The sequence below is a fragment of the Leuciscus leuciscus genome, assembly GCF_965113295.1.
Source record: "Leuciscus leuciscus genome assembly, chromosome: 14".
NCBI classification, from domain to species: Eukaryota; Metazoa; Chordata; class Actinopteri; order Cypriniformes; family Leuciscidae; genus Leuciscus; species Leuciscus leuciscus.
Window position 1 is genome coordinate 33,808,236 of NC_138738.1, and position 24,348 is coordinate 33,832,583.

General features: G+C 38.7%; 2 protein-coding genes and 1 long non-coding RNA gene across 5 annotated transcripts; all 3 read left to right on the top strand.

The window, feature by feature from the left end:
- Positions 1–24: 24 nt before the first annotated feature.
- Positions 25–11,758, top strand: pglyrp2 (peptidoglycan recognition protein 2). Its single transcript, XM_082189822.1, has 5 exons — positions 25–812; positions 1,091–1,942; positions 2,043–2,253; positions 11,085–11,379; positions 11,486–11,758. Exons 1-5 carry the CDS (start codon positions 749–751, stop codon positions 11,504–11,506), a joined length of 1,443 nt encoding a protein of 480 aa, XP_082045948.1. The 5' UTR covers positions 25–748; the 3' UTR covers positions 11,507–11,758.
- Positions 4,466–8,616, top strand: LOC309513803. Its single transcript, XR_014211534.1, has 4 exons — positions 4,466–6,786; positions 6,889–7,086; positions 7,192–7,303; positions 7,956–8,616. It is a non-coding gene; the product is annotated as an uncharacterized lncRNA (long non-coding RNA).
- A 484-nt stretch (positions 11,759–12,242) lies between the features above and the next one.
- rasal3 (RAS protein activator like 3) lies at positions 12,243–22,975 on the top strand. Of its 3 annotated transcripts, none has more exons than XM_082189784.1 (18): positions 12,243–13,188; positions 13,660–13,799; positions 13,986–14,064; positions 17,400–17,467; positions 17,590–17,675; positions 17,822–17,948; positions 18,070–18,168; positions 18,288–18,959; positions 19,036–19,180; positions 19,272–19,416; positions 19,637–19,873; positions 20,041–20,242; positions 20,378–20,469; positions 21,356–21,623; positions 21,737–21,847; positions 22,017–22,207; positions 22,293–22,377; positions 22,490–22,975. In XM_082189784.1, the coding sequence occupies exons 1-18, from the start codon at positions 12,642–12,644 to the stop codon at positions 22,577–22,579; spliced, it is 3,384 nt and encodes a 1,127-aa protein (XP_082045910.1). In that variant the 5' UTR covers positions 12,243–12,641; the 3' UTR covers positions 22,580–22,975. The 3 variants fall into 3 exon arrangements, with proteins under 3 accessions (XP_082045910.1, XP_082045909.1, XP_082045911.1); XM_082189783.1 differs by having other exon boundaries at positions 12,244–13,188; positions 21,353–21,623; XM_082189785.1 differs by lacking the exons at positions 12,243–13,188; positions 13,660–13,799; positions 13,986–14,064 and adding an exon at positions 15,527–16,028 and having other exon boundaries at positions 21,353–21,623.
- Positions 22,976–24,348: the final 1,373 nt, after the last annotated feature.

A 24,348-nucleotide genomic window follows, 5' to 3' on the forward strand; every position in this document is an offset into this window, starting at 1 on the left:
GGTACATTATTGGTAGAAAACTTTGGCTAACCTAATAACAGTATTTCTGCAGTAAATAAAACAGTATTTATACTGTGCATATTGCACATTTTCTGTATACATAGAACATACTACTGTTTAAAGTGTTTATTGAATAATGCCCAGAATTTCACTAAACAAATAGTAGGCAGTAAACAGTATTCATAAGTTATCTAGTGTTCTAAAACAGCCTTGGTCTTTTTGACAAAAGCTTCTTTAATTTCAATGCTTCTCTTGGCCACAAGAGGGAAGACCTCTTAACTCAGTTTCTTTGCTGTTCTTGTAAATCAACACATTCATTGAAAAATAGTGGCTTCATAGGCTGTTACTAAATACAGACAGTTGTTGCTCAGTCTTCAGATAAATGAATGCACATTCAACTACTTTTTTTGCCATTACATTATAAAACACAACATCTAGCTATGACCTTTACCTCCCTCATTTGGTACTCCTTACGCAACAAACAGAACAGCAGATCTGTCACTGCCATCCTAAAATCAATATTTGTAGCTAAATTCAAATTCTGGGGTATAGACCTTTACTCACATCAGAGTACACACATACTGTGACATACCACAAAAACATGTTTATCATGGTGGAATACCACCTGACTGACGCTAAATTGCAGAATTTGGAGTGTCCTGCCTTCGGTGTTTCAGCAGAAGTACTCATTTATAAGACGCATTCAAATCAAGCACTTAGTACCAAGAGGTAATATTTAGTACTGATAATGACACCTGGAGCACTATGGATTATTACCATGTCTGGGATATGCATAGTCATTCAGAGCTCAGGTATGTAAACAATAAATGTTCTATTTAATTATATTCAAATTTCCATGTTATAAATTTGATATAACATTGTTCCAAGCACTTTAACATTTTGATTTCAGTCAGACTAAAGCAATATTTAGTTTTTTTTTCCTGTCCAGTCTGACTAACTGACTAGATAATGTAATTGTAGTTGTGCTTTGTTCAGCATGTATCCATCTTATTTTTAACAAGGCACGGCCATTTTAACTTGAATGTGCAAGGCTTCCCATGTCAGTCACTTAAAGTTATTATAATTTTAGTTACAGCAGTTCATCTGAGGAACATGGAGAACTTTATTACTGCTGTTACACACTTCGAAGATTTAAACCCAAGACTAAGTCCGCTGGCTTTACTGATGAGTCTACACAAGATTGCAGACCAAAGTGACAATATCACACACGACTTTCTGGGATCATCTGACAACAGAGATGAAATTCACTACAAAAACAACAGCTTTACAGAGCTGCTCAATATAAACCACAATCTCTCCAATTTCTTCAACCAAGCCATTCATCATTTCATAACAGATGGTCACGAAGAGAGGGGAGTTGTTCTAACTCCTGATGGCACGACGATTGCCCTTGCTCCCCTCCTTTCAGGTCTTGAATCTGGGCTACGAGCTAATGAATACAGTAACCAGCCTCACGGTTTCTACCTACTCCCACTGGCCAAGAACTTAGGCCTGTCATTTCTGCAGTTTCGGAACACAACTCCACCTGAGCAACTTGGGCCGAATGGTTGTTGGGACAGTGTATCTGCTCCTATGGTTTTTACTCTTTCAGGCGTGCCATCATTGGCCACTGATGCTCTGGTCCATGGTGGAATGGACGGAGCCATACTTGGGAAGCACCTTTCTGTTGTTAACAGCACTGAAATAAACTTAAGCACACTACTGAGGAGCTACTACTCAGCGACTATGGAAGAGTTGGATCATGTCTCAGACACTCTTCTGAGAGGTCGCTATCGCAGACATAATTTTAAAAAGATCACAAATTCATCACTGCTTCAAGAGAAGGTCGCACATGCACTAGATACTCATCAACAACATGGGGACATTGGGATGGAAAGTCTTATAGAAAAGGGAATTAAAGAGTTTGTGCTGCGTTACATGGGTAAGTGCAGGTACGTCCAGTTGACCAAATAAACTTGCCTGTTTAAACACTGGTGTTTGGTGACAATTGCCATGCTGACAAATGTGTAACCCTTCTTCAGAGTGTCCTGCCATCATTCCTAGATGTATATGGGAAGCAGCGCCGCCCCAGGTTCCTCTCGCCCCTCTGTCTCCACCCCTGCAATATCTGTATATTCACCACACAGAGATTCCCAGCAAACCCTGTCTAAACCTTCAGACGTGTTCCAAAAATATGAGGGCAATGCAACATTTCCACCAGAAGGGCCGGGGTTGGTACGACTTAGGCTACAGGTAACATCTGCTTCAGCATGATTCTGTCACATGTGCTTTATTCCGAAACCTAGTGTACTGCCAACAAAGGTGAGCATCCCAGCATGAAAGCTGTTCCAAACGGTTCTTTGTGAGAAAACAATCCCAGAATACATTGCTATGACGATGAATATTACAAAGTGAAATAATTTTAAACATATTGAGAAATTATATTTTATACATAATACTATATTTAAAAAATCAGAGTATGCAAAGAAATCTATAATATATTTTAAATATTGTATTAATTGGTGGCTCTAACTGTGGCATACTATATTTAAAATAGTAGGCAGAATACAGGATGTGTTGAGCAAAAAATCACGGAGCAAAAGTAATAGCAAAGTATAGCAAAGTTAGCTTAGCAACATGCTAATGCTAATTGTTATTGTAAGTCGAGTCTCCTCAATGTGAGGAGTGCTTTTAGAATGATGACAGAGTTGCTGGCTATGTCATTTCAAATCAGTCCCATATAAAGTTACATTTAAAGGGATAGTTCAACCCCCAAAAAATTAATTCATTATTTACTCACTCTCATGTTGTTCCAAACCCATAAGGCTATTGTTCATCTTCGAAACACAAATGAAGATCTTTTTGCTGAAATCTGAGAGCTTTCTGTCCCTCCATTGACAGCTACGCAAGTACCACTTTGACGCATCAAAAAGTTAGTAAAACTGATCCATATGAATTGAGCGGTTTAGTCCAACATTTTCTGAAAAGACGATCGCTTTATATGATGAACAAACTGAATTTAGGTTTTTATTTACATATAAACATTCATCAACTCACACATCAGTTGTGGTAAACGGAAGCTCAAACATGTTTGTTTGACGCACGAGAACCAATGAGGTTCATTCTTGTGTCACGCAGCACGTTTGAGCTTCTGTAAGAACCAATGAGGTTCATTCTTGTGTCACGCAGCACGTTTAAGCTTCTGTAAGAACCAATGAGGTTCATTCTTGTGTCCAGGGCCGGCGCGTCCATATAGGCGAACTAGGCAATTGCCTAGAGCGGCACTTTTGTAAGGGCGGCAAAATGTGTACCAATCGGGAATGAGCAATTCACAAAATAGGCTATATGATTTGCTGAGCTGCAGCTGCGCCGCCCCGCGCCGCCCCGCCCCGCCCCCTGCTCTCACGAGTCATGACTCATGACTGAGTGATGGGAAGTTCGGATAATTTTACTGACTCTCTTGTTCGATCTCGTTCATAAAAATGAACGAATCTTTATTTGAGTCATTTCGTTAATTTAAGTGGCTTTAAATGTTACACAGCCAAAATCCCCGATCACATCCACCTACGCATATAGTATATGTATATATTTGCTTCCTCTTGGCCTAAAGTGTTCCTGCAACGGGAGTGTTCTCTGGCTAGAGCGCAGAACAGCGGAGTTTGTATGGACAGAAGTGCATGCCTGAGCTTGTGTTTTGGGTTAAGCTGCGTTGCTTTGACATTGTGGAAAATATAACAATAGAAACAAAATATAGGCTATTAGCCTTTTTACCCATTATTATCAATCAAAATTAATTTCGTTTTTCTTTATGTAAATTTCGTTTTTCTTTATGTAAATTTCGTTTTTCTTTATGTAAATTTCGTTTTTCTTTATTTAAATTTCGTTTTACTTTATTTAAATGTCGTTTTTTCTTTATTTAAATTTTAAATTTTGTTTTTTCTTTATTTAAATGTTTTTTTTTCTTTATTTAAATTTCGTTTTTTCTTTATTTAAATTTTACATTTAGTTTTTTTCTTTATTTAAATTTTGTTTTTCTTTATTGAAATTTTGTTTTTCTTAATTTAAATCTACCCTTTACTGTGTCAGTAATTTGTTAGGGACTGTTCGTTTTTTATTTAAGGGGCCACCGGAGGAGTTTTGAGATCTGTTGTCAAAAAAGACATGACCCTCCCTTCGCCAGCAATACATTTTTCTATGACCCTCCAAAATGTTTGTGAAAAAAGGCATGACCCTCCCCGATAATTTATTGATTAGCCTACTTCTGTACTGGTTTGCGCTTGGCAAAGATGTTCAGATAGCCATTGTTGTTTTTTTTGTTTGTTTTTTTTAAACCATAAACTCTTGCTTTCTCATCTTACTAGGGCTGTAACGATAGACCAAACCTACGATTCGGTTCGTATCACGATTTTTGATTTTAGATTTGAAAAAAATCATGTTTTCGGTGCTGATGGTGAACATGTGGGTCCCAGATAGCATGTATAATCGGCCCGAGCTCGGCTGCCCCGCGGCGCCTGCGGCTCAGACTCGGCATCGGCGTGTGTTAACCGGGCCGATTGTGGCCCGCAGCTCGCTCTGGCACATGCATTTTTGTTACGGCTGTAAAGCACTGGGCCGATTCATGTTCACCGTAACTGGTCGGCTCTGCTGTATGATCTGGACCACTTCTGGAAATGACTCGGCTTAGGTTAAATCAAGGATGGTTTTAATGTAGCAATAATTAACATAAAAATTATTTTAAAATTGACGTAAATTCCTGACTGTATCTTAGTATGTTATACTCGTCGAATGTCGTTGTCCAAAACAAAATATATGCGGTAAATAATAATAATAATAGAGTCATTTTGCACAGAGCAATTTTTTATATTTATAACCATAGCAAAAATATTTAGTTGTCATGAAGATTCTTTACGTGTATTTTAAAAATGCATGGGCGCTCGACATCACTCGCACAGTCACGGTGATTGCAGTCGCGCATCGGCTGAGTAGTTGGGTAGTCTAAAATTAACACTGAGTCTAAAATTCATTTTACTGGCTATTTCAAATGTTTACCAGCAGTGACGGTTAAACTCTGGGCGCTCGGCTCAGATGCGTTTACCGGTATGAAGCCGATTTCAACAGTTGCTGCAGCGAGCGTCAGCACGCAAGACGTGTGCACAACTTTCGGTGAGATAAAACTCAACGCCTGACTTAAAATCATCCCTTTTCGATCCTGCGTCATTACAGTGAACTTGAGGTAAGTTGTGTTCAATTTCCTTAAAAAGCATCAACATTTCACGCCGAGCATAGTTTCAATCGAGTTACGTCGACCTACATATTTCGAACTGTTGCTGATTAAATGTTGATTATTATCGATCCGTTTAAACTTTGTTCATGTTCATTTGAAAGTGCTTCCCTAGATGAAACGAAAAGAAAGAATTCAGAACTCGAATTCTATTAATTAGGACAACAATATACAATTTTTGTCTGAGTAAAGTAGTGCAAATGGGGGTAATATGAAAGCTTTTATGGCGCGAAGTTAACGAAGCTAACATTGACTAGCTGCGCTGTTTTTGCGCTAGCAGCTCATATTTTCGTTCTGCTAGTTGGCAAAGAATTAGTTGCTAGGCTAGACACCATTTTTATTGAATGCAATTTACGTGAATAATATTTACGAGCACAGTCTTTGATCTGTGGAAGAAAATAAAGTGGAACAAATGTTAGCTGGCTTAAGGCCAATTCATACCGCACAGACAAACGCCAACAAACACGTTTTGTCCTAAAGTATGTGCACATTTTGATCCTGTAAGAAAATATTTATTTTACTTATGTAAATAGAGGAATGATGTGGGACTTTGGTCTGCTGAAAGCTGGGTCATGTCTGTTGCTGAGTGAGATCGGGACTCTTATTATGAAAATGAACTGAGGACTCTTATAACGGTAGAGGAGCAGCTGCGCCTGCGCCGGCGACCTCACAGTTGCTGGGGATTATGATTACGCTGACACGTTTGCTCCTGGTTTTACAGGTATGATACAACATATGTTCATGCTGCAAATATTTTGTGTATTAATGTTCTGGGTTGTGAAGATCTATGTGCAGACCGTCCGCCATTTTGTGAACGCTGTGTATGACGTCGTGAAGTGCATTTAATGGCCTTTTGCACAGGGGCCTGTAACAGATGCACTCTCGACATTTAACAATATAAAACGAGAAGAAAGTTGTGTCTGAAAGCTGCAATCTTTTACTTGTATTGGTTAAAATGAATGAATATCTCGTGTTTTTCCGTGGGTGCTTGAGTTTGTCGGTTTCTGTTGGGGCAGTGTGAACATGACACTTATTTTTCATAACATTCTGAATACAACGACCAACTTTTGTTGGTGACTTTTTTTTGTTGGTGTTTGCTGGCGTTTGTCTGCGGTGTGAATTGGCCTCTAGTTGTACTTTTATGGCGCAAACTGAAATCGCACTTTATAGCTAACATCAACATTACCTTTGGCTAAATGCGGTCTGTACAGACAGGTTTGAAAAGTTTATTAGCTACCCTAGGGCTGGGCGATATGACTGAAAACTGTATCATGATGTAAGCGTTTCATATCAGTCGATAATATTGATATTTTTTATGACCTATTTAAAATAAGGACCAGGAGAAAAATATATTACATTCAACATTTTTATTTTAAACTTAACCTTCCTCTGATTATAATCCCCTCAGTTATAAAGGCAGAAATGTCAACACAACCATGGAAAGCAACACCATGGAAGACCATGGAGTCTCAACACCAAGTCTTCTCAGGAGGCTGTGCCTACAGGTAGGAATTCTACAAAGTGATCTCTCTCGGTTTACTCTGACATATCTACGTACAATGTTTTGCTACTAATCTGTTATGCCTGCTTTTTCTTGTGTCTTACAGCAATTGCTAAGGAGATCCTCATCCAGCTTGATTCTATCAGAGAGCAGCAGTTGCTCATCCTGATGCAGCTCCTACAAATCTCCAGCAGTTCCAGACTTCACGCCAGACCCAACACATTTTGGGCTCCTACTTTCAACTATTGAGGAGCTACAATGTTTGGAGGAGACGTTAAAGAATCCAGAGGAGAAGAAGAATTTGGTGAGTTAAATTATGCATTAATCAGATCATTCCTAAAAGTCAGTCCCCACTCTCACTCATGCTATATTCCTTAAATAACTAACGAGTTACATGTCTTTGTTTCAGACTGTTCTCCTTGGAATGGTCGGAGGCATGACTCTTAAAGACACTGTGGGGCAGGTCCTGAAAAGAGCAATGAACACTTCACTGGCGAGACTCATTAAAAGTGTGGTTCTGGGTGAGTGTCAGTGCTGGATAACTGCACTGTGGTGACACCCCAGGGCTCTACAGTGCAACCTATTTATTTATTTATTTATTTATTTATTTATTTACTGGCTGTGACGGTGACAAAGTATTTAGGAGCACCAGTGCGACTGACCTGATCAGGTTCTATGGGTGCACCCTCCATTGAAACTAGAGCTGCAACGATTCCTCGATTAAAGTCGAGCACTCGATTAAAAAAAATCCTCAATAGCAATTTACCCGTGTTGAGTAACCGGCAAAATACCAGAAGTGGCGCATTCCACAGACGAGAATCCATGAATAACATTATTACACCGTTTTCTAAGGCTACGCGATCTATTTAAAACCATTTACAATCATAATATAGCATAGTGCTATCATGAAATCACAAAGGCTGTGATTTAGTTAAGAAAATGCGCTTTTAAAAAAAAAAATGCCCCGGCAAGTCATTTTATCAAATACCGCCTTTTAATGGGTAGGTTAATTTGTCATTGATCAGAAGGTGCTCCTAAATTTGACTGTGCTCCTAAACTTTTTAAATTAAAAAGAAATGTAAGTGTAGAGCCCTGCATCCAAATTAAGTTTTGGTTGTTGCTGAGTAACATCACGTGGTCATGCTGCCCTCTTCTATCTTGTGTTTTTCTCAGATGCAGTCCGCCGCAATGCCCTGACCAAAGATTCTACAGAAGAGGAAACAGAGCTGCTCATCACCAGGTGTCTGTGGTTAGCCTCTGATAGGGATGGTGGCCGAAGTCAGAGGGCGAACAGGCAGACAACGTAGACAACTCAAATATCGCGGTGGGCCAGAATTAAATGTTTCAAAGTTAAAAATGTTGATATTGGAAAATGGTATTTGAACTCCTTGATTCTACATTAATGCTGTGATATTATTTCTATTCTATTCTTTTCAATTCAAATCTGTTATTAAAAAGTGTGTGCGTAGACTACTCAAAAACGCAGTGGGCCAGAATTAAATGTTTCAAAGTGAAAATGTTGATATTGGAAAATGGTATTTGAACTCCTTGATTCTACATTAATGCTGTGATATTATTTCTATTCTATTCTGTTCTATTCTATTCTTTTCAATTCAAATCTGTTATTAAAAAGTGTGTGTGCGTAGACAACTCAAATGCAGTGGGCCAGAATTAAATGTTTCAAAGTTAAAAATGTTGATATTGGAAAATGTTATTTGAACTCCTTGATTCTACATTAATGCTGTGATATTTCTATTCTATTCAAATCTGTTATTAAAAAGTGTTTATCCTATTTTTGTAGTGTGGTCCAATAAAAAATGCATTAAACATGAAACCTGTCTTCCTTGTGCTGTTTTACTTTGTTTATCTTGCATAAATAACGGCTGCTAAGCAATTTTAGTATTAACCTGATATGAATGGAAATCAAAGTTCAAATAAGCCCAAATAAGGAACGGGATTGGAGGCGAGCTATACGTCCTCTCACTCGGGTTTCCGCAATCGGGCCGCGTTAAAACCGAGCGCTCGGCCGAGTGTCTTTAGCCTTAATCGGGCCGCGTTAAAACCGAGCGCTCGCAGAGCAATCGGACCTAGATTCATGCCGAGGATTGGCCGATTGTTTTAGCCTTAATCGGGCCGCTCTCGGCCCGCACAATTTTTGCTAGCTGGGGTGGCGCTGCCAATAAAGCATCTAAAAGCTGTCACAAAGAACCAGCAAAAGTAATGATTATTAATATGTCAAATATAGCAAGGAAACATTTTAATTGTTTATTAATAAACAAGTGTTTTCTGTGTCGACTACAAAGATGAAGTTGACGATGCGTCGCGATCTTCTCAGAACGCGCCAGAGAGAAATGCACATTTCATAAGCAGAAAGCAGTCTGTTTTTTTAATTGTTCTGTTTAAAAGTAGACATTTCAAGCTTTCTATATATTTCTCAGGTCTGTGAGGCAAGTAGCATACCTTACGCTGAGTTTCGGTTCATTTATGAGACAAGAGTCCAGTTCACTCGCCCGCGCCTCCGTGATTATCTATTTTCTACTATATTTACTTCTTATTTATTAAATCCAGATGAAACATTGATTAAAATTAAGATACAATTAATAAAAAAACGAAATTCACTTTAAAGAAAGGCTTTGTGCTTTCTGTTTGAGGTCTCTGTGAATTTTTTAAAGTCGCTTTCAGAGCAGTCATGTCCGTAATGGAGAACTGTCACGAACATTGTTTTTTGGGGGGGGGGGGGGGGGGTTTCACATAAATGCGAACACGAAAAATAAAATAAAAATAATATTTTATGTTCTGTGGAGGCCGATCTTTATTCATCCGGTGGGTATATATCTTTTGGTTTGCACAGTGTAATTTATAGAAGAATTACTAAAACATATTTTGTTTTAGTAATCCCTCCCCTATTTTATATAGACCCTCCCCTATTTTCCTCCGGTGGCCCCTTCCATAAATACCGAACGGTCCCTTAGTCAGAAAAATATAGACTAGCCTACCTTAAAGTATTGCTTAATTTAACAGACATGTGTGTGTGCGTTTTATATTGCTAGTGCAGCGTGCATCAAGTATATAAGCCCTGCCCGCTTGAGGTGCGTCGCTTCCCGCTCGAGGTGTTCTGTAGTTTACTAAAAGTTTATTAATTCTGAACGTGTCGTGTCTCGCGTGTCCATCTATATTGCACCACCAAATGCTACACTGCACTCCCTTGTGAAGTCGATTGGATGAACGGTTCTCGAAATAATCAAAATGCAAACGGACATAGACACAGAGATTCCTGCCTTTATTAGAGAGAAGAATATGTTCAGCACCCTCTCGAAGCTTTGAATATTCGATGTTCATTACTACCGCAGCTTCGAAGCTCTAAAATGGTATTCGGACCAGCCCTAGGGGCGGCACAAATGTTTTTCGCCTAGAGCGGCAGAAGTGCACGCGCCGGCCCTGCTTGTGTCACGCAGCATGTTTAAGCTTCTGTAAGAACCAATGAGGTTCATTCTTGTGTCACGCAGCATGTTTAAGCTTCTGTAAGAACCAATGAGGTTCATTCTTGTGTCACGCAGCATGTTTAAGCTTCTGTAAGAACCAATGAGGTTCATTCTTGTGTCACGCAGCATGTTTAAGCTTCTGTAAGAACCAATGAGGTTCATTCTTGTGTCACGCAGCATGTTTAAGCTTCTGTAAGAACCAATGAGGTTCATTCTTGTGTCACGCAGCACGTTTAAGCTTCTGTAAGAACCAATGAGGTTCATTCTTGTGTCACGCAGCACGTTTAAGCTTCTGTAAGAACCAATGAGGTTCATTCTTGTGTCACGCAGCACGTTTGAGCTTCTGTAAGAACCAATTAGGTTCATTCTTGTGTCACGCAGCACGTTTGAGCTTCTGTAAGAACCAATGAGGTTAATTCTTGTGTCACGCAGCACGTTTGAGCTTCTGTAAGAACCAATGAGGTTCATTCTTGTGTCACGCAGTACGTTTGAGCTTCTGTAAGAACCAATGAGGTTCATTCTTGTGTCACGCAGCACGTTTGAGCTTCCGCAAATTTTTTTTTTAACGCAAGAGGTTCGATTGATCTTCTGTTTATGTTCGCTGGTCAATGAATTGAATGAAGTCTTACAGGTTTGGAACGACATGAGGGTGAGTAATTCATGACAGAATTTCCCTTTAAGATCGGATACTACCTTAGAAGCCAGCAATTGGTCTTGGAACAGCTATAATGTTTATAAAAATGTAAAATGCTTAAAAGTTGTAAAAGATCACATTCTGGGTAATTTGTATGTATGATGTGTATCTGGCTGTCTCTCCAAGCTTTGTGGTTGGGTCTGATGGCTACATCTACGAAGGTCGAGGTTGGATGTGGTCAGGGGCTCATACTAAGGGACGTAATACTGCTGGGTATGGTGTTGCTTTCATCGGGAACTACAGCACTCATTTACCCTACCATTATGACATGGAGCTTGTGCGCCATCATCTGGTCAAATGTGGAGTGAGCAACGGATTTCTCCAGAAGAATTACACCATTCTGGGACATAGACAAGTAGTAGCCACTGCCTGCCCAGGAGATTCCCTGTATTCTGAGATAACCACCTGGGAACACTATAAAGTATGTAGGATTCTGTACTCAAAAATGTTTAATTAACTTCAACATGTAGCCAGAAATATCTGTCATGCTAACACATCAATCTGTGTCTGTTCTATATTTTTCACAGGATACGGATCCGTTAAAGTAACAGTGTGGACATCTGCTGTCACTGACATGAAATGACTTGAAGCCCACTCATTTTTAGTATGAAAAATACATATAATTTAAAATATAATTGTCAAAGTTAAAAGGATGACACTGAAATGTAAGGTTATCTGCATAAAACATGACATTAGCATTAGTTTGTACATTTGTTGGGAGTCTGTTAATCGAAAACCTTAAAATGTTATGTAAGTGAGAATGATGTGTGCAAAAATAAAGAGCGTGATCTCTAATGTTACATGTTGAATTTTGTATGTGGCAGTTTAAATTCAAGAAAAGGTTGAGCAGATTACTTAGACTTTACCACGACAGGAAGTGGTTTTCATAGCAGGCCCCAGAGCGAGACAGGAAGTGCTGCTGTTGTGACAGGAAATTTAACCGTCACTGAACAAAACAAGCAGGTATTTTGGTTAAACTGCCAATCTTGCTCATATGTAATCAATAAAATCTAATCTTGATTATGTTACACTAGGATAATTGTAAGTATTTTTAGCAGACACAATCATACCATTTCAAAATTAAACACTATGTATAGGCCTACAGTAAAAACAAAACAAGATCACATGACAGATTATGCTTTCTTGGAATTTTCATAAATGAGAAGGACATAGAATAGAACATATCAGAAATGTTGCACTTGTTAGGTTAGCCTGGGACACATCCTTATCTCTTAGTCTTTCTTTAACCTGTGAACCTAACCTGATTTCCCCACCCACAATCTGACTGGCTTCCTGAATGTTGGACGACAAGTACGCACTGAAAAAATAGACTTATACCTACAAGAGCTGGGGACCACAAAGGACTGCATCATTTAAAACAACGAGCACCAATTTATCAAAGCCAAAAAAATTATATATGGACCATATACTGTGAGTTTAAGAGTACAAGACCTTAGTGAACAGACAGAATTTTGAAATTGATGATGCACAAAACAATCTGAGGAAGTGGCCAATAGGTGAAGTGAGTGGATGATGAGATCCGGAGCACTCGAATTTGAGGAAGATACAAAACGTTTACAAAACCAATCTAAAACTGGTAAGTGCTGAGGAAGCCATACACTTTGAGGTACGACAAGAAAACTTGGCCAGTTCACAAAACTGGGTCACAGAGAAGACGTCTAGATGGGTACGAACAAAGAAGCGAGAGCTGAGCAGTCAGAACCACAGATTGAGGAGAACATGGAACTGTCTTCTGAACAAAACAGCCCGGTTGATCAAGACCCACAGCAACCAGAGGATGACAAGCTACTCAACACGTACAAGTGGCACACGGGGGCCAAGACTGAGACGCCGGCACAGGGGGCTATCGAGAGGCTGGAGAAAGGGGCTTCAAACAAATGGAATAAAATGCAGAGTTGGCGCAAAGCTCTGAGTGAAGATGCGGGGGAAAAGTGCTCGACTGCAGCTCGAGGGGCCGAAAGCCCCTCCAAACCAGACAAGCCGGCAACTTCAAGGAAAAACCCTTTCCGCAGAGCTCTTTCAGAGCCACCAGGGTCCCTTCTATCTTCGGTCCTGTCCTCCTCTTCAACATCTGGGTCCTCCAGCGCACAGGCATCAGGGACTACTGTCCAGGACACGACACAGAGGGGTAAAATAAGAAAGTACCTGCAAACGGTCTCACAGAAGTTTAAGAGACCGCGTACACAGAGCACTCATATTGCAGAGCATGGTAAGAGCTTTATATTCAATGCTAAATGTCCTAAAAACCTAAGCTTAAATAAAGTTGAATCCATTGAATGATATGAAGGTTTTTGTAGAGTTCTTAGAAAGACAACTTCTGTTGGACAGTGTAAACTTATTTTCTAACCCTGTAAAGGATTGTACATTCAGAGGCCACTAAATGGCGCTAAAGAATGAGGGTGCAACAACAGGATGTGCAAGATGGAGATGGAACAATAAACTACAAATTAACTAACACAGAAGCGCTTAACAAGAAACTGTTTTTCTCCTTTGTACCTAAAGGATAATGACCTAAACATGTAATTAGACGTTAATGGGATTACTTATGATGGCTATCATTATTTTAACCAATTAAGCCCTGGTGATGTTGGAACTGGATTACAATTTCATAGCATGTTTTGTCTTTGAAGCTTTTAGGCCATTTAAATTGAAATGTTTCATGTTTACATTTTATGAAAAGACAAAGAAAAGGGTGAGCCTGAGAATGTGGTCCAAGAGCCTGTTCGGCTCTCCTGGGCCCCCCCACAAGACGTTCCAGTTTGGGACATAAGCAACTGTTTTCTTCAAGATGGACAGATCCTTATCCCACGCGAGGAGGAGGTAATGGACAACAGACACATTCAATGATGCCAACAGATGAGACATTATTTAGCAGATTAAGATTTTGGATGTACTGTATATGCCCTTGAACTGACTTTGATGTGCCAGTCCAGTTAGTTTGGAAACGCTATTCGACTTAAGGTGAACTTGGTGCCAATATATCACTATCTTTTGAATTTATTTCAGCCTTTGATGAGGGTACGGAACCGGGCCAGCAGTTGTCTCTCCAGCGTCAGTCTCCAGAACATCAGTGGAAGTCACACTGGTCAGTATCACAGAGTTACACTTAAATCAAATTTTAAAAATTTTATGAATGTCATTGCATTAGATACAACATAGCATCTGCAAAAAATGACACTCAACCTTTTCTCAGAACCTCACTTTTCTGATCAAATTTTAATTTGAACCAACTGGTCTCAAGGTCATTTTAGAGGTTCCCCTCAAGTTCACACAGGTGTCCTAAAATATCCTACACCTTGTCGTATTAATTTATAACAATTTATATTTTTAAATGTATCTATTGATATGATTTAAATCACTGTATCTTTAATATAACATATATACCTTTCATATAACAAACTTCATTTTGTGAAATGTTTTGCTAAAAAAAAAATTAAGAAAAAGTTTGCAGTGTCATATTTTTATATTAAAAATATTCAAATAAATTCCACTTGGTTTATCATATGTTATCTTCATACATTTATAAGTATTTACCACTACACTCAAAAAAATGATTTTAGCTCTTTGTTCAATTTCATTAATTAAAATGAGCATATACGACACAATCCTTCATAGAAATGATTCCAGCTTAATTTCATTAAATGTAATCAATGTAATTTTTAAAAAATTTGGTTTACCAAATTTTTTTTAATTGAGTAAACATGAATATTTTTCGTTCGTCTTAACCGGATGTCACTCAAAAAATGAATTTTGGCCTCTTGTTAAAATAATTAATTAAAATAAGCAAAAGTAACACGGTTGTTTAATATTGTCACAACTTAATTTAATTGTGTTCAATCAACCTAATTCATTTGTGTGAAAACTACATGAATCATTGCTGTTGACATCTAACTGGGCAGTGGATCTGTAGTTCCCAGCATGCTTTGCAAGGGACTGCATTAAGAGGGTCAATTTAGGGAAAAAGTGTTATTTTATGTGTTTTTCAGTAAATGGAAAGATGTTGTTAGTTAATGTTAGTGTTTGATGTTTAGTTATGTTAGAAACTTAGAGGACTTTCTGTAATGTTTTTGAATTTTGTGGTTACCATTATGCAGAAGAGTGGCGACTGTGTTTAGTCTGTGGGCTTAGTAATGTGCTATATGTGCTTTAAGCCTTGTATTCAGACTGTGGGCACTCAGTATACACTAAGTGTAAACCTCACATAGTGTTTACCGCAGACCTGCACAAGTTATATTATATTACTATGTAAAAAATGGTTTTAATTCAATTGAACACTAGTAGTGTCTATCATTAGAAGTGACCATAGAGTCAAATTAACTAAAATTATAATGTTGGTGAATTAAGGCAGGACAAAAACTAAATGTAGTTAACCTGACAAAACTTTATCTAGTAGGAATGACTAAATTAATTTAAATTCATACAATAAGATTACAACAAATTATTTCAAACTAATTCGATTTTGTTGGAAAAATGTAATTCAATTTCGTGGAAAACCTTTCCTTAATTTAATTAAGTTCGTTCAACAGATTATTTTTTTTGTGTATTTAAGCAACAACAACAAAAAAAGTGCACAAAAGTTGTATTACTGTATCTTGTGAAGATCATTGTTGGGATTGCAGTACACTTAATTGAAGTAACAGTCTAAAGTTCTCCGTGTCCATGACCATTTAAAAGCTGGAGATGACTTCAAAAGATGAGGTATCATCTGTCCCTATCTAGCCAATGGCTGCCTGTCAGTGACTAAAGTGAAGCAAGATAACATATTCACAGAGGAAATGGTTGACGTGGTTATGTTTGCGTGTACTTGTAAAATTGCTTCCTTTGAGTTTCTGAAGATAGCATCACAACTGGGTGTTCCATACCAGAGGATGACTGAGACTGATGGGGTGTGCTATCTAGCACTCAACATAGGCATGCAGGACCCTCATTTTAATCGTAAAAAAAACATAAAAGGGCATTTATGAGTATTGCGTTCTGAAAGGAAAACTGATTCTAAGCTACTCCAAAGCATGGGTTTCAGGCGTTGGATTGTATGTGGAGGGGCACTAGGTAAGAAACAAAAAATTTAAACTTTGCCTTCTTAAATGAATAAATCAAATTATTTTGCAGGAGAGTATAATGCAGGTGAAATACAATCAGCATCAAAACAAATTTAAGGAGACGGCAAAATACAACTGAGTTTAAATTGGTCTTCGTTTTCATTTAATTCAGTTGTTTAGCAAAGCACAAAGATATATTATGTGTACTGCTTTCAAATAGAATAGTTTATTAAATGTAATGTCTTACGCTGTTACTCTATGCATGAAGAGAGTAGATAAGATTACCTATTAAGCAGGGCCTGACCTTTAGTACAGAACTTAATCTGTATTTAGTAGGAAGAAGAAAAGCCTCCAGTGGAGAAAATTTTTGATCTTATATGGTCATTTAGAGGACCATATAATGCATCTACCTTCTAAATTTTGACACTGTGTATATTGTGATGGAACATTTAGAAGCATAAGCCAAATCTGGTTCAGTTAAACTTTTATATTCCATGGCTTCAGAGACGTCATATACCTAAAGTCTCCTAAAAGCCTGTTGAAGGCATCCTTCCACCGAATTTAATACCGACTGCATGTGGGAAATACGCTGAGAAGTTTTGTACTTTTAATACCCACAATTGGTTGTGGCAGATTAGCCATCAATTTATCGAAACTTAAAGCTTAATTTCTTTTGGGAGTGGTTGCTAATTCAGTTCAATTTGTTGTAATTGTAAAGGTTTTATTTTATTTTATTTTTTTAATAAATTACATAGTGTTGCTTTTCTAATCTATACTCTCCTAATCTAAATAGGTGTCAGAAATCTTCCAATGGATGCTTTTCATGCAATTCATGTCAACGTGCAAACTGTAGCAGACACAAACCGTTAATAGGCTCATTCATTTACACAGCTGCTGCTTTTGTAACTGTGATTTATTTAAGCACCCCTAAGGCCGACTCCCATAATCGTGTATGTCCAAAAATTGGGACCACATCCTGTGCATTATACTGCTCGTCTGGTCCCCAGCTTTCATAAAGGCACATGGATGATCAAGTATTAGCAAATTTTTGAAATAAAAAAATTAAATAAGCCCTAGATTTCCGTTCTGTTCCGTATTAACAGAATTCAACTAACAAAGTTACATTTTCTGTTAAACTGAAAATTATTGATCTGATGCACATAAGGAGGAAGGAAATGATATGCTTCCTGTCATGGTTTCAGAATCTGCGATTGCACTGAGATTATCTGTTATTTGCACACGCAAATGTTCATTTCAATAATTGTATTATGGAACGTTTCAAAAGAAAAGGGACAGACCTTCATCTTCAATGCTCATACTACAAACAAAAGAGGAATACAGTGGCATTTATGTGATGATCTAATTCTCTTTCTCTCTTTAGAGCTAAATCCAGATCCTGTGGTTCCCCAAAGTGGTACCAAAATAAAAGGGCAAGATGGAGGCGTCAAAGTGAGTATGCTTTAATATGTCTAAGAAATGTGTGCCATCTGAATATGCATGCATAAATATATAGATTTTTTCCATGCTGATTTTCATTTCCATTTTTCCTTTTTCTTTCATTCTCATGCTAGAATTTAATCAAGCGCCGCTTACAGGGTGATGATAAACGGAAAAGCAGCACACAGATCAATACTGCAGGACTAAGTGGTGCTGGAAGGTGGAGGATAATTGAAATAATACAGAAAAATAATGATTTTACCAAAATTCACTCTGTAGTAATGTCTAATATCAATGGGAACAAACATATTATCTGATGGTTTGATATGCTATGCCATTTACCAGTCTTTTACACTTTCTATCAAGGTACGGTTCCAGAGAATCTTTATCCATTCCAGTCAGTGCTGCAAAAAGCCTAGATCTGAGTGCAGACCAGACCACCGTCATCAGGCCAGTCCACAGCTCTATTCTAGGGGAAAAGTACTGTTTTCAGGTAGGCCTTGCTGTTGCATATTGATGTGTAAACCATGTTTAAATTTTCCGATCATTATGTCTATGCACAATCCAAACAAATTACTTATTTTCTGGGTATTTCCTTGTCCAACTCACAAAAGGTCATAAACTCAGAGAATAACCACTGCTTTGGGTGCAGTTCAGCTGCAGAAAGAGACCGCTGGATTGAAGACTTGCGTCGTACTGCACATCCAAATAAGGTACCACATATTCTTCAACTTAAATGTCCATCCAAATTTGTCATTATTTGTTATTCTAACAGTATTTGTTCGAAATAATGAAAATGGTTTTACTGTCTTAAACTGTCTTGTTCTTTCAGGACAACTGTGAGCGTACTGAGAACTCCCTGAGCCTTTGGGTTAATGAAGCAAAAGACCTTCCCCCAAAGAAGCGCTATTATTGTGAGGTCCACCTTGATGGTACACTGTTTGCTCGTACCAGTAGCCGGGCCGTGGGGAAGTCCGTCCAACGCTCCAGTCAAGCAGTTGATGGAGGATCTGGTGCAGCTGGTACAGGCCATGGTGGTGGTGCTGCAGGAGGTTGCCAGATATTCTGGGGCGAATTTTTTGAACTTGACAACTTGCCCCCTGTCACCCAGATCACCCTGCACCTCTTTAGAGAAGAAGACTCCAAGAAAAAGCGCCATTCCAAGGATGACTCTATGCTGCATCCTCTAGGAAGTGTGGCTCTTTCTCTAGCAGACATAAAAGGACGGGCCTTTCAAGAGAAGTGGTATCCCATCGTTCCCTACAAGCCCCCAGGAACAAGTACAGCAAAGGACCAAATTGGACTTCAGGCTTCACTTCGAGTCAAGGCCAAATTTAAGAACCTGAAAATTCTGCCTATTGAGAGGTACAAGGAATTTGCAGAGTATGTCACAGTGGATTATGTGGGTATGTGCAGCAGCCTGGAACCTCTTCTTAATGTACGGGAGAAAGAAGAACTGGCAGGAGCACTTGTTCATGTGCTCCAGAGCATTGGGAAAGCCAAGGTGAGTTGCAACAGCAGTAACTGTAGGACAAGACAGATAAGCTTTTCAAATTTCTGAATGGTTTTTGTTTGTGTAGGAGTTCTTGATTGATCTTGGTAGTGCAGAAGTTCAGCGCTTGGGAGAAAATGAGGCTTTGATTTTCAGGGAGAATACACTGGCCACAAAGGCTATTGATGAATATATGAAATTGGTGGGCCAGAAGTATCTCATAGACACACTTGGTAAGGAATATTCTACTGCATTCCTTCTTATAAAACTCCATGTGTAATTTTATTTCCCTCTAATCTCCTATGTAACAATCTTCACCCACAGGCGACTTTATATCCAGACTGTATATTGGAGGGGAGAACTGCGAGGTAGACCCGCAAAAATGCTCTTCCTCTGATCTACCAATCAACCAGAGACATCTAAAGAAGACATGTGGGGATGTTGTTAAGAGAATCACTGACATGCACGAGTAAGATAAACCTAAACGAACACTCTAAAAAATATATTTGAAAGCATATTTATTAGCATAAGTATATTCTGTAGAGAACACATAAGATGACCGAACTGCTGTAATAAACTGTGCATAACAGTAAATAGATTTACCTTGTCCACTTAATCTAAATAGGTGTCAGAAATCTTCCAATGGATGATTATTTTTAAATGATCGATTCTTTCCTTTCTATAAACAGCTCATTCCCTGCAGAGCTGAATGATATTTTTTCCAGTTGGGTATCAGATTGTGAGGATCGAGGTCTAACGGACATCGGACACCGTCTCATATCAGCATCTCTGTTTCTTCGATTCTTATGCCCAGCAATCCTCAGTCCATCACTCTTCGGCCTCACCCAACCCTATCCAGAGACAAACACCCTTCGCACTCTCACTTTGACAGCCAAGGTCATTCAAAACCTTGCAAACTTCACCTTGTGAGTCCCATCTCTACAGCCAAATTTGTGGCATATTGCAAATGTATTACAATCTCCCAGTTAACTTACATCAGGTCTTGGATTATATATCCTAAAGGAAATAAAGATTTTGAAAGATTTGGTTCTTATATGATCAGCAAGAACCATTTTATCTCAATATCCACCAGGTTTGGCGAAAAGGAAGAGTACATGTTTTTTATGAATGAGTTTCTAGAACAACACTGGGAGCCTATGCGAGGATTCTTACAGAAAGTATCTGATCCAGACAGTGAAATCGCCATGGCTCGATTTGATGGCTATGTAGATCTGCCCCTTCGTCTAGCTGTCCTTCACAACCTCCTGGTGGATATTATCTCTGTAATGAAACAGGTAACAAAACATCAGGTCTGATCTAAGCCTTTGCTGTAATCTTTGTTTAAAAGACTATGGGATTACTGACTCAAAGTTTTACATCTCATTAAACAATGTGGTCATGCTCAAAAATGTATATATATATATTTGTAGGACCAAATAGACAACCTACAACCCTTGCCTTCAATCCTGAACCAGATCACAGAATTCCTTGATCATGATTCTCAACGGATCCCTGTTAGCAGGTACGGTTATTTTACAATGGGTGTGTCAATCAGCTCCCCGGTATCAGGGCACTGATCAGGGAGTTGGCCATTTGAAGGGCTGTCGCAAAATCCTTCCAGTGCACTGAAACGTTCACTCTCTAAAAAGTCCCACACTGCACCACAAATCACTTTGTTCCCTTAACGGAAATTTTGAAGCGCAAACATAAATCACACAAGACAAATCACCAACCATAAAGACACGCGATAGAGGTTTTGAAAAAACAAACGGTCATTTAATTACATTTCATTGAAACCGGTACTCTACCCGCTCAGTGGGATTTGAGTACGCTCTACCCGCGCGTGCTAACAAGGTACTAACAAGGTAAAGACCGCAGTAGTGAACATAATCTAGCTAACATTTGCGGCTGAAATGTTGGAAGTATATGTAACAATCAAACTATTTATCATAATGTACTTCAAATAATTTTTTTTTTAAATCAGTCAAATATCAGCTCTGATGTTGCTCATAAATACCAGTAGTGATGTTGTACAACGAGGACGTTATAGATGTCACTAGTGTCCCAATGTGTAGTGAGCCAGGGGCCTTACTGTCCTTACCAGTGCCCAAATTTGTGTACTTGATTCACAACCTAGGGAGCTGATTGAGACGCACCCAAAATAAACAAAATTCGCCTAGGGCAGGGGTGTCCAACTCTGTTCCAGCTGAGTTTAATTACCCTGAACCAGCTAATCAAGGTCTTCAGATTCACCACAAACTTCCAGGCAAGTGTGTTGGAGCTGGTTGGAGCTAAACTCTGTAGGACATTGGCCCTCCAAGAGCAGGATTGGACACCCGCAAGGCTTAATAGAAGCTGTATCATGCTTTAAAATCAATGTTTGTTCAAAATACTTTTACTTACAGCAGTCATGGAACACCAAAGCCTATATATTTACCTCCAAGGGATCTCCCCAAGTACAGTCCATTGCAAAACTCCATGCAGCACCTTCCTGTAGACTCAAAATCCAACCAAGGCAAAGAACGTCAGCGGAAGCAGGTGCAGCGGGCTTTCAGTGTCCCCAACAGACCATCCCGGCAGCAGCGGCAACCAGTTAAGCGGCAAGCAAGCAATGAAGAGCTACCTACGCAGTGCCCAGACCAAGCTCCCAGTTTGGAAATTACATTACCCAACAATGTAAGTAAGATTTGTTAAAATTTACCAGACATTTTGCCAATGATTTACTTGCGAATATATATATATATATATATATATATATTATTTGATGTGTATTTTCTGTTTGTGTTTAGTCCACGAAACCCAATAACAGACCAGCAAGAGTATTCTGGGAAATTAAAGATGGCAATGAGCCCCATCAAATAACAGGGCAACAGCAAGAGGACACAAGCACATTAGATAGGGTGGGTCTACTCTGAATACTCTAGAAGCAACAGGTTTGGACCATCAAGTGTATTTGAATGCATGAACAAATTTTTTTTTACCTCTACTTTGATGTTTATTAGAAATAACTTAGAGGAAATGGTGTAATAAAAAGCCACAGAATGTTGACAAAGTTGTGGTGTGCCATAGCATGCGCAAGAGTTGGCTGAGCTGCGTTTAGGAGTGGAGCAGGTGACAGAACGCGAGCTGGAGATGGCCAAGCGATTAGAAGACTTCATAGTTCTGAGCCAAGACCAGAATACACAGCTACAGGCAGAGGTTCAGGACCTTCGTAATCTGTTAGCCATCCGTGAGGAACAGCTGGCCAGTGCAACTTTCAGGTAATTTTGGCTTAAAAGAGGTAAAAATGTGTTCATTTGTAAATGCAAATAGGACAACTGAGAACATGTACTTATGTTTGTGTAGACTGGGCGTCATAGAAGAGGAAAGGGAGGAAGACGAAAGAAAGCTGAATGTCGCTGTGGCTGCAGTTGAACGCATGAATGTTTTGGTAAGTAATGTGGTTTTCTCCTCTTTCTAGTTTTACAAATGCACATCATAAATTCAGGCTTGTACTTACGTTATGGCTAAGTTAACACTTAAATTTGTGTGTCTGATAACAGGAGGAGCAGTTTGCCGGGTTGTTGAAAGATGTGCACCAACTCTATGCAGTTAACGCTGATGGCATAAGAAAGACGTACATCAATGCCTGATGTAACATAGAAAGTACTGGTGTGGTGCGTTAAATGATGCCCCTTTGCATAGCTAGCAGCTTTTGTCAGATTTCTTTTATTCATTGGTAACAATGCGCTTACATAGCATAGCATCACTGCAATAATGGATTATAGAAAGAACAAAAACAATTAGCAAATAAAAAATGGGACACCTATTTTTTACACTGCATTTATTCTTGTGTCCTGATCTTCTAGTTTAACATTAAGTATACACCTGCATAAGACTTTTCTTACTCTCTAAAAAATACTGGGTTGTTGGGTCAAATGTGGACAAACCCAAATAAAATATTTTACCCAACAGCTGGGTTTGTCCGTACTTAAGAGTGTACCAACTGTTTTGTAGACTTTTCACAAATAAAATGTGTATTAACCAAACCAAGCTGAATCATCGCTGTTATTCTTTTGACTGTAATTGTTGTAATAAATAACTGTATTTAGGACAACTCAAAGCACTGGATACCCTAAAAATGTTAAGTGACGCTTTTCTTGTTAAAGCAATATTCTGGGTTCTGCACAAGATAAACTCCTGTAACAACATCTGTAGCATAATGTCAATAATCAATGAAACATCCCTCCATTAAGCAATACTTTTCACTACGCATTAACGCCTGCTAACACTGTGGTATGCAGGGAAGGAGAGAAGAGGCCTTTTTTTTTTTTTTAAATGGATGCAAATGGAAGAGAGGCTTTTGTGAGGAAATAGCTTATAATTTAATGAATCAACAGCCCATCGGCTAATATTCAGCATGTTTGCTCTTAAACATTCATTTTGGATTTATCTATTTTTAGAGGTTACAATGAAAAAAATGCTGTTTAATAAGAGAAGTCACGGACAATTGCGTGACAGTTATAATTCAGTTTTTACGGCACTTCTCATTAATTTCTATGGTATCCCCAAACAGTGATTCACTGTTGCACAACTCTGAACAAAATTCCGAGACGTCAAGGCTGTAATGTGTTTGGTTATTAAGTAACCAAACCACCGTTATGCTTTTTCCAATGGTAGAGCCATCCTGGAGAATTCAACTTGTGCATCAGATGTTCAGCCTTACATCCATAGGCGTGACATCTGAGGCTGAGATACAAGTATTTGTAATGCTATTGTAGCATAAAGATTCATCAGTTCATCAGATTTTGATGCTGATTTGAAATATGTCATTTAATGATGAGTTTGGCAAGCAGTTTTTTTTAAAGATCTCAGGATTCCCCCATTCAAGTAGATAGGACTTGGTATTGGATGCCCAAAATTCCCGAAGTTCCCTCTCTCTAGCAGCAGCAACATGTTTCCTTTAATTTATGTTTTGAGCCTTTAGCAGAAGCGAGTCATACTTGCTCTGCAGCAGCAGCAACATTAGCTCCAGCAGCGTTGCAGATTTAGTCCGCCAAGACCAAACCTATGTACATTAATTTTCATTTATAAAATGTCTTACAAATTATCCCGAGAGTTGTCATGACTGAACTTTGCTTCAGAGTTGTCATGACTGAACTTTGCTTCAAAGCAAGGGTTTTCAAAATGTTCCTGAGGTCTCTCCAACACTGTATGTTATTGACCTTATTTAATACATCTAAATTAACTCTTCGCCTGATTTAGTAGACTACTCCATGATCTGAGCTGGGTGTGTCCAATAAGGGAGACTTTCAAAATGTGAAGTGCACATTGTGAAACAAAGCGTTTCACAATACCAAGTAGTCCGGCCATTTTCAAATTGAACAGCAGCGTACTTGTGGTATATGTGGTTCATACAACA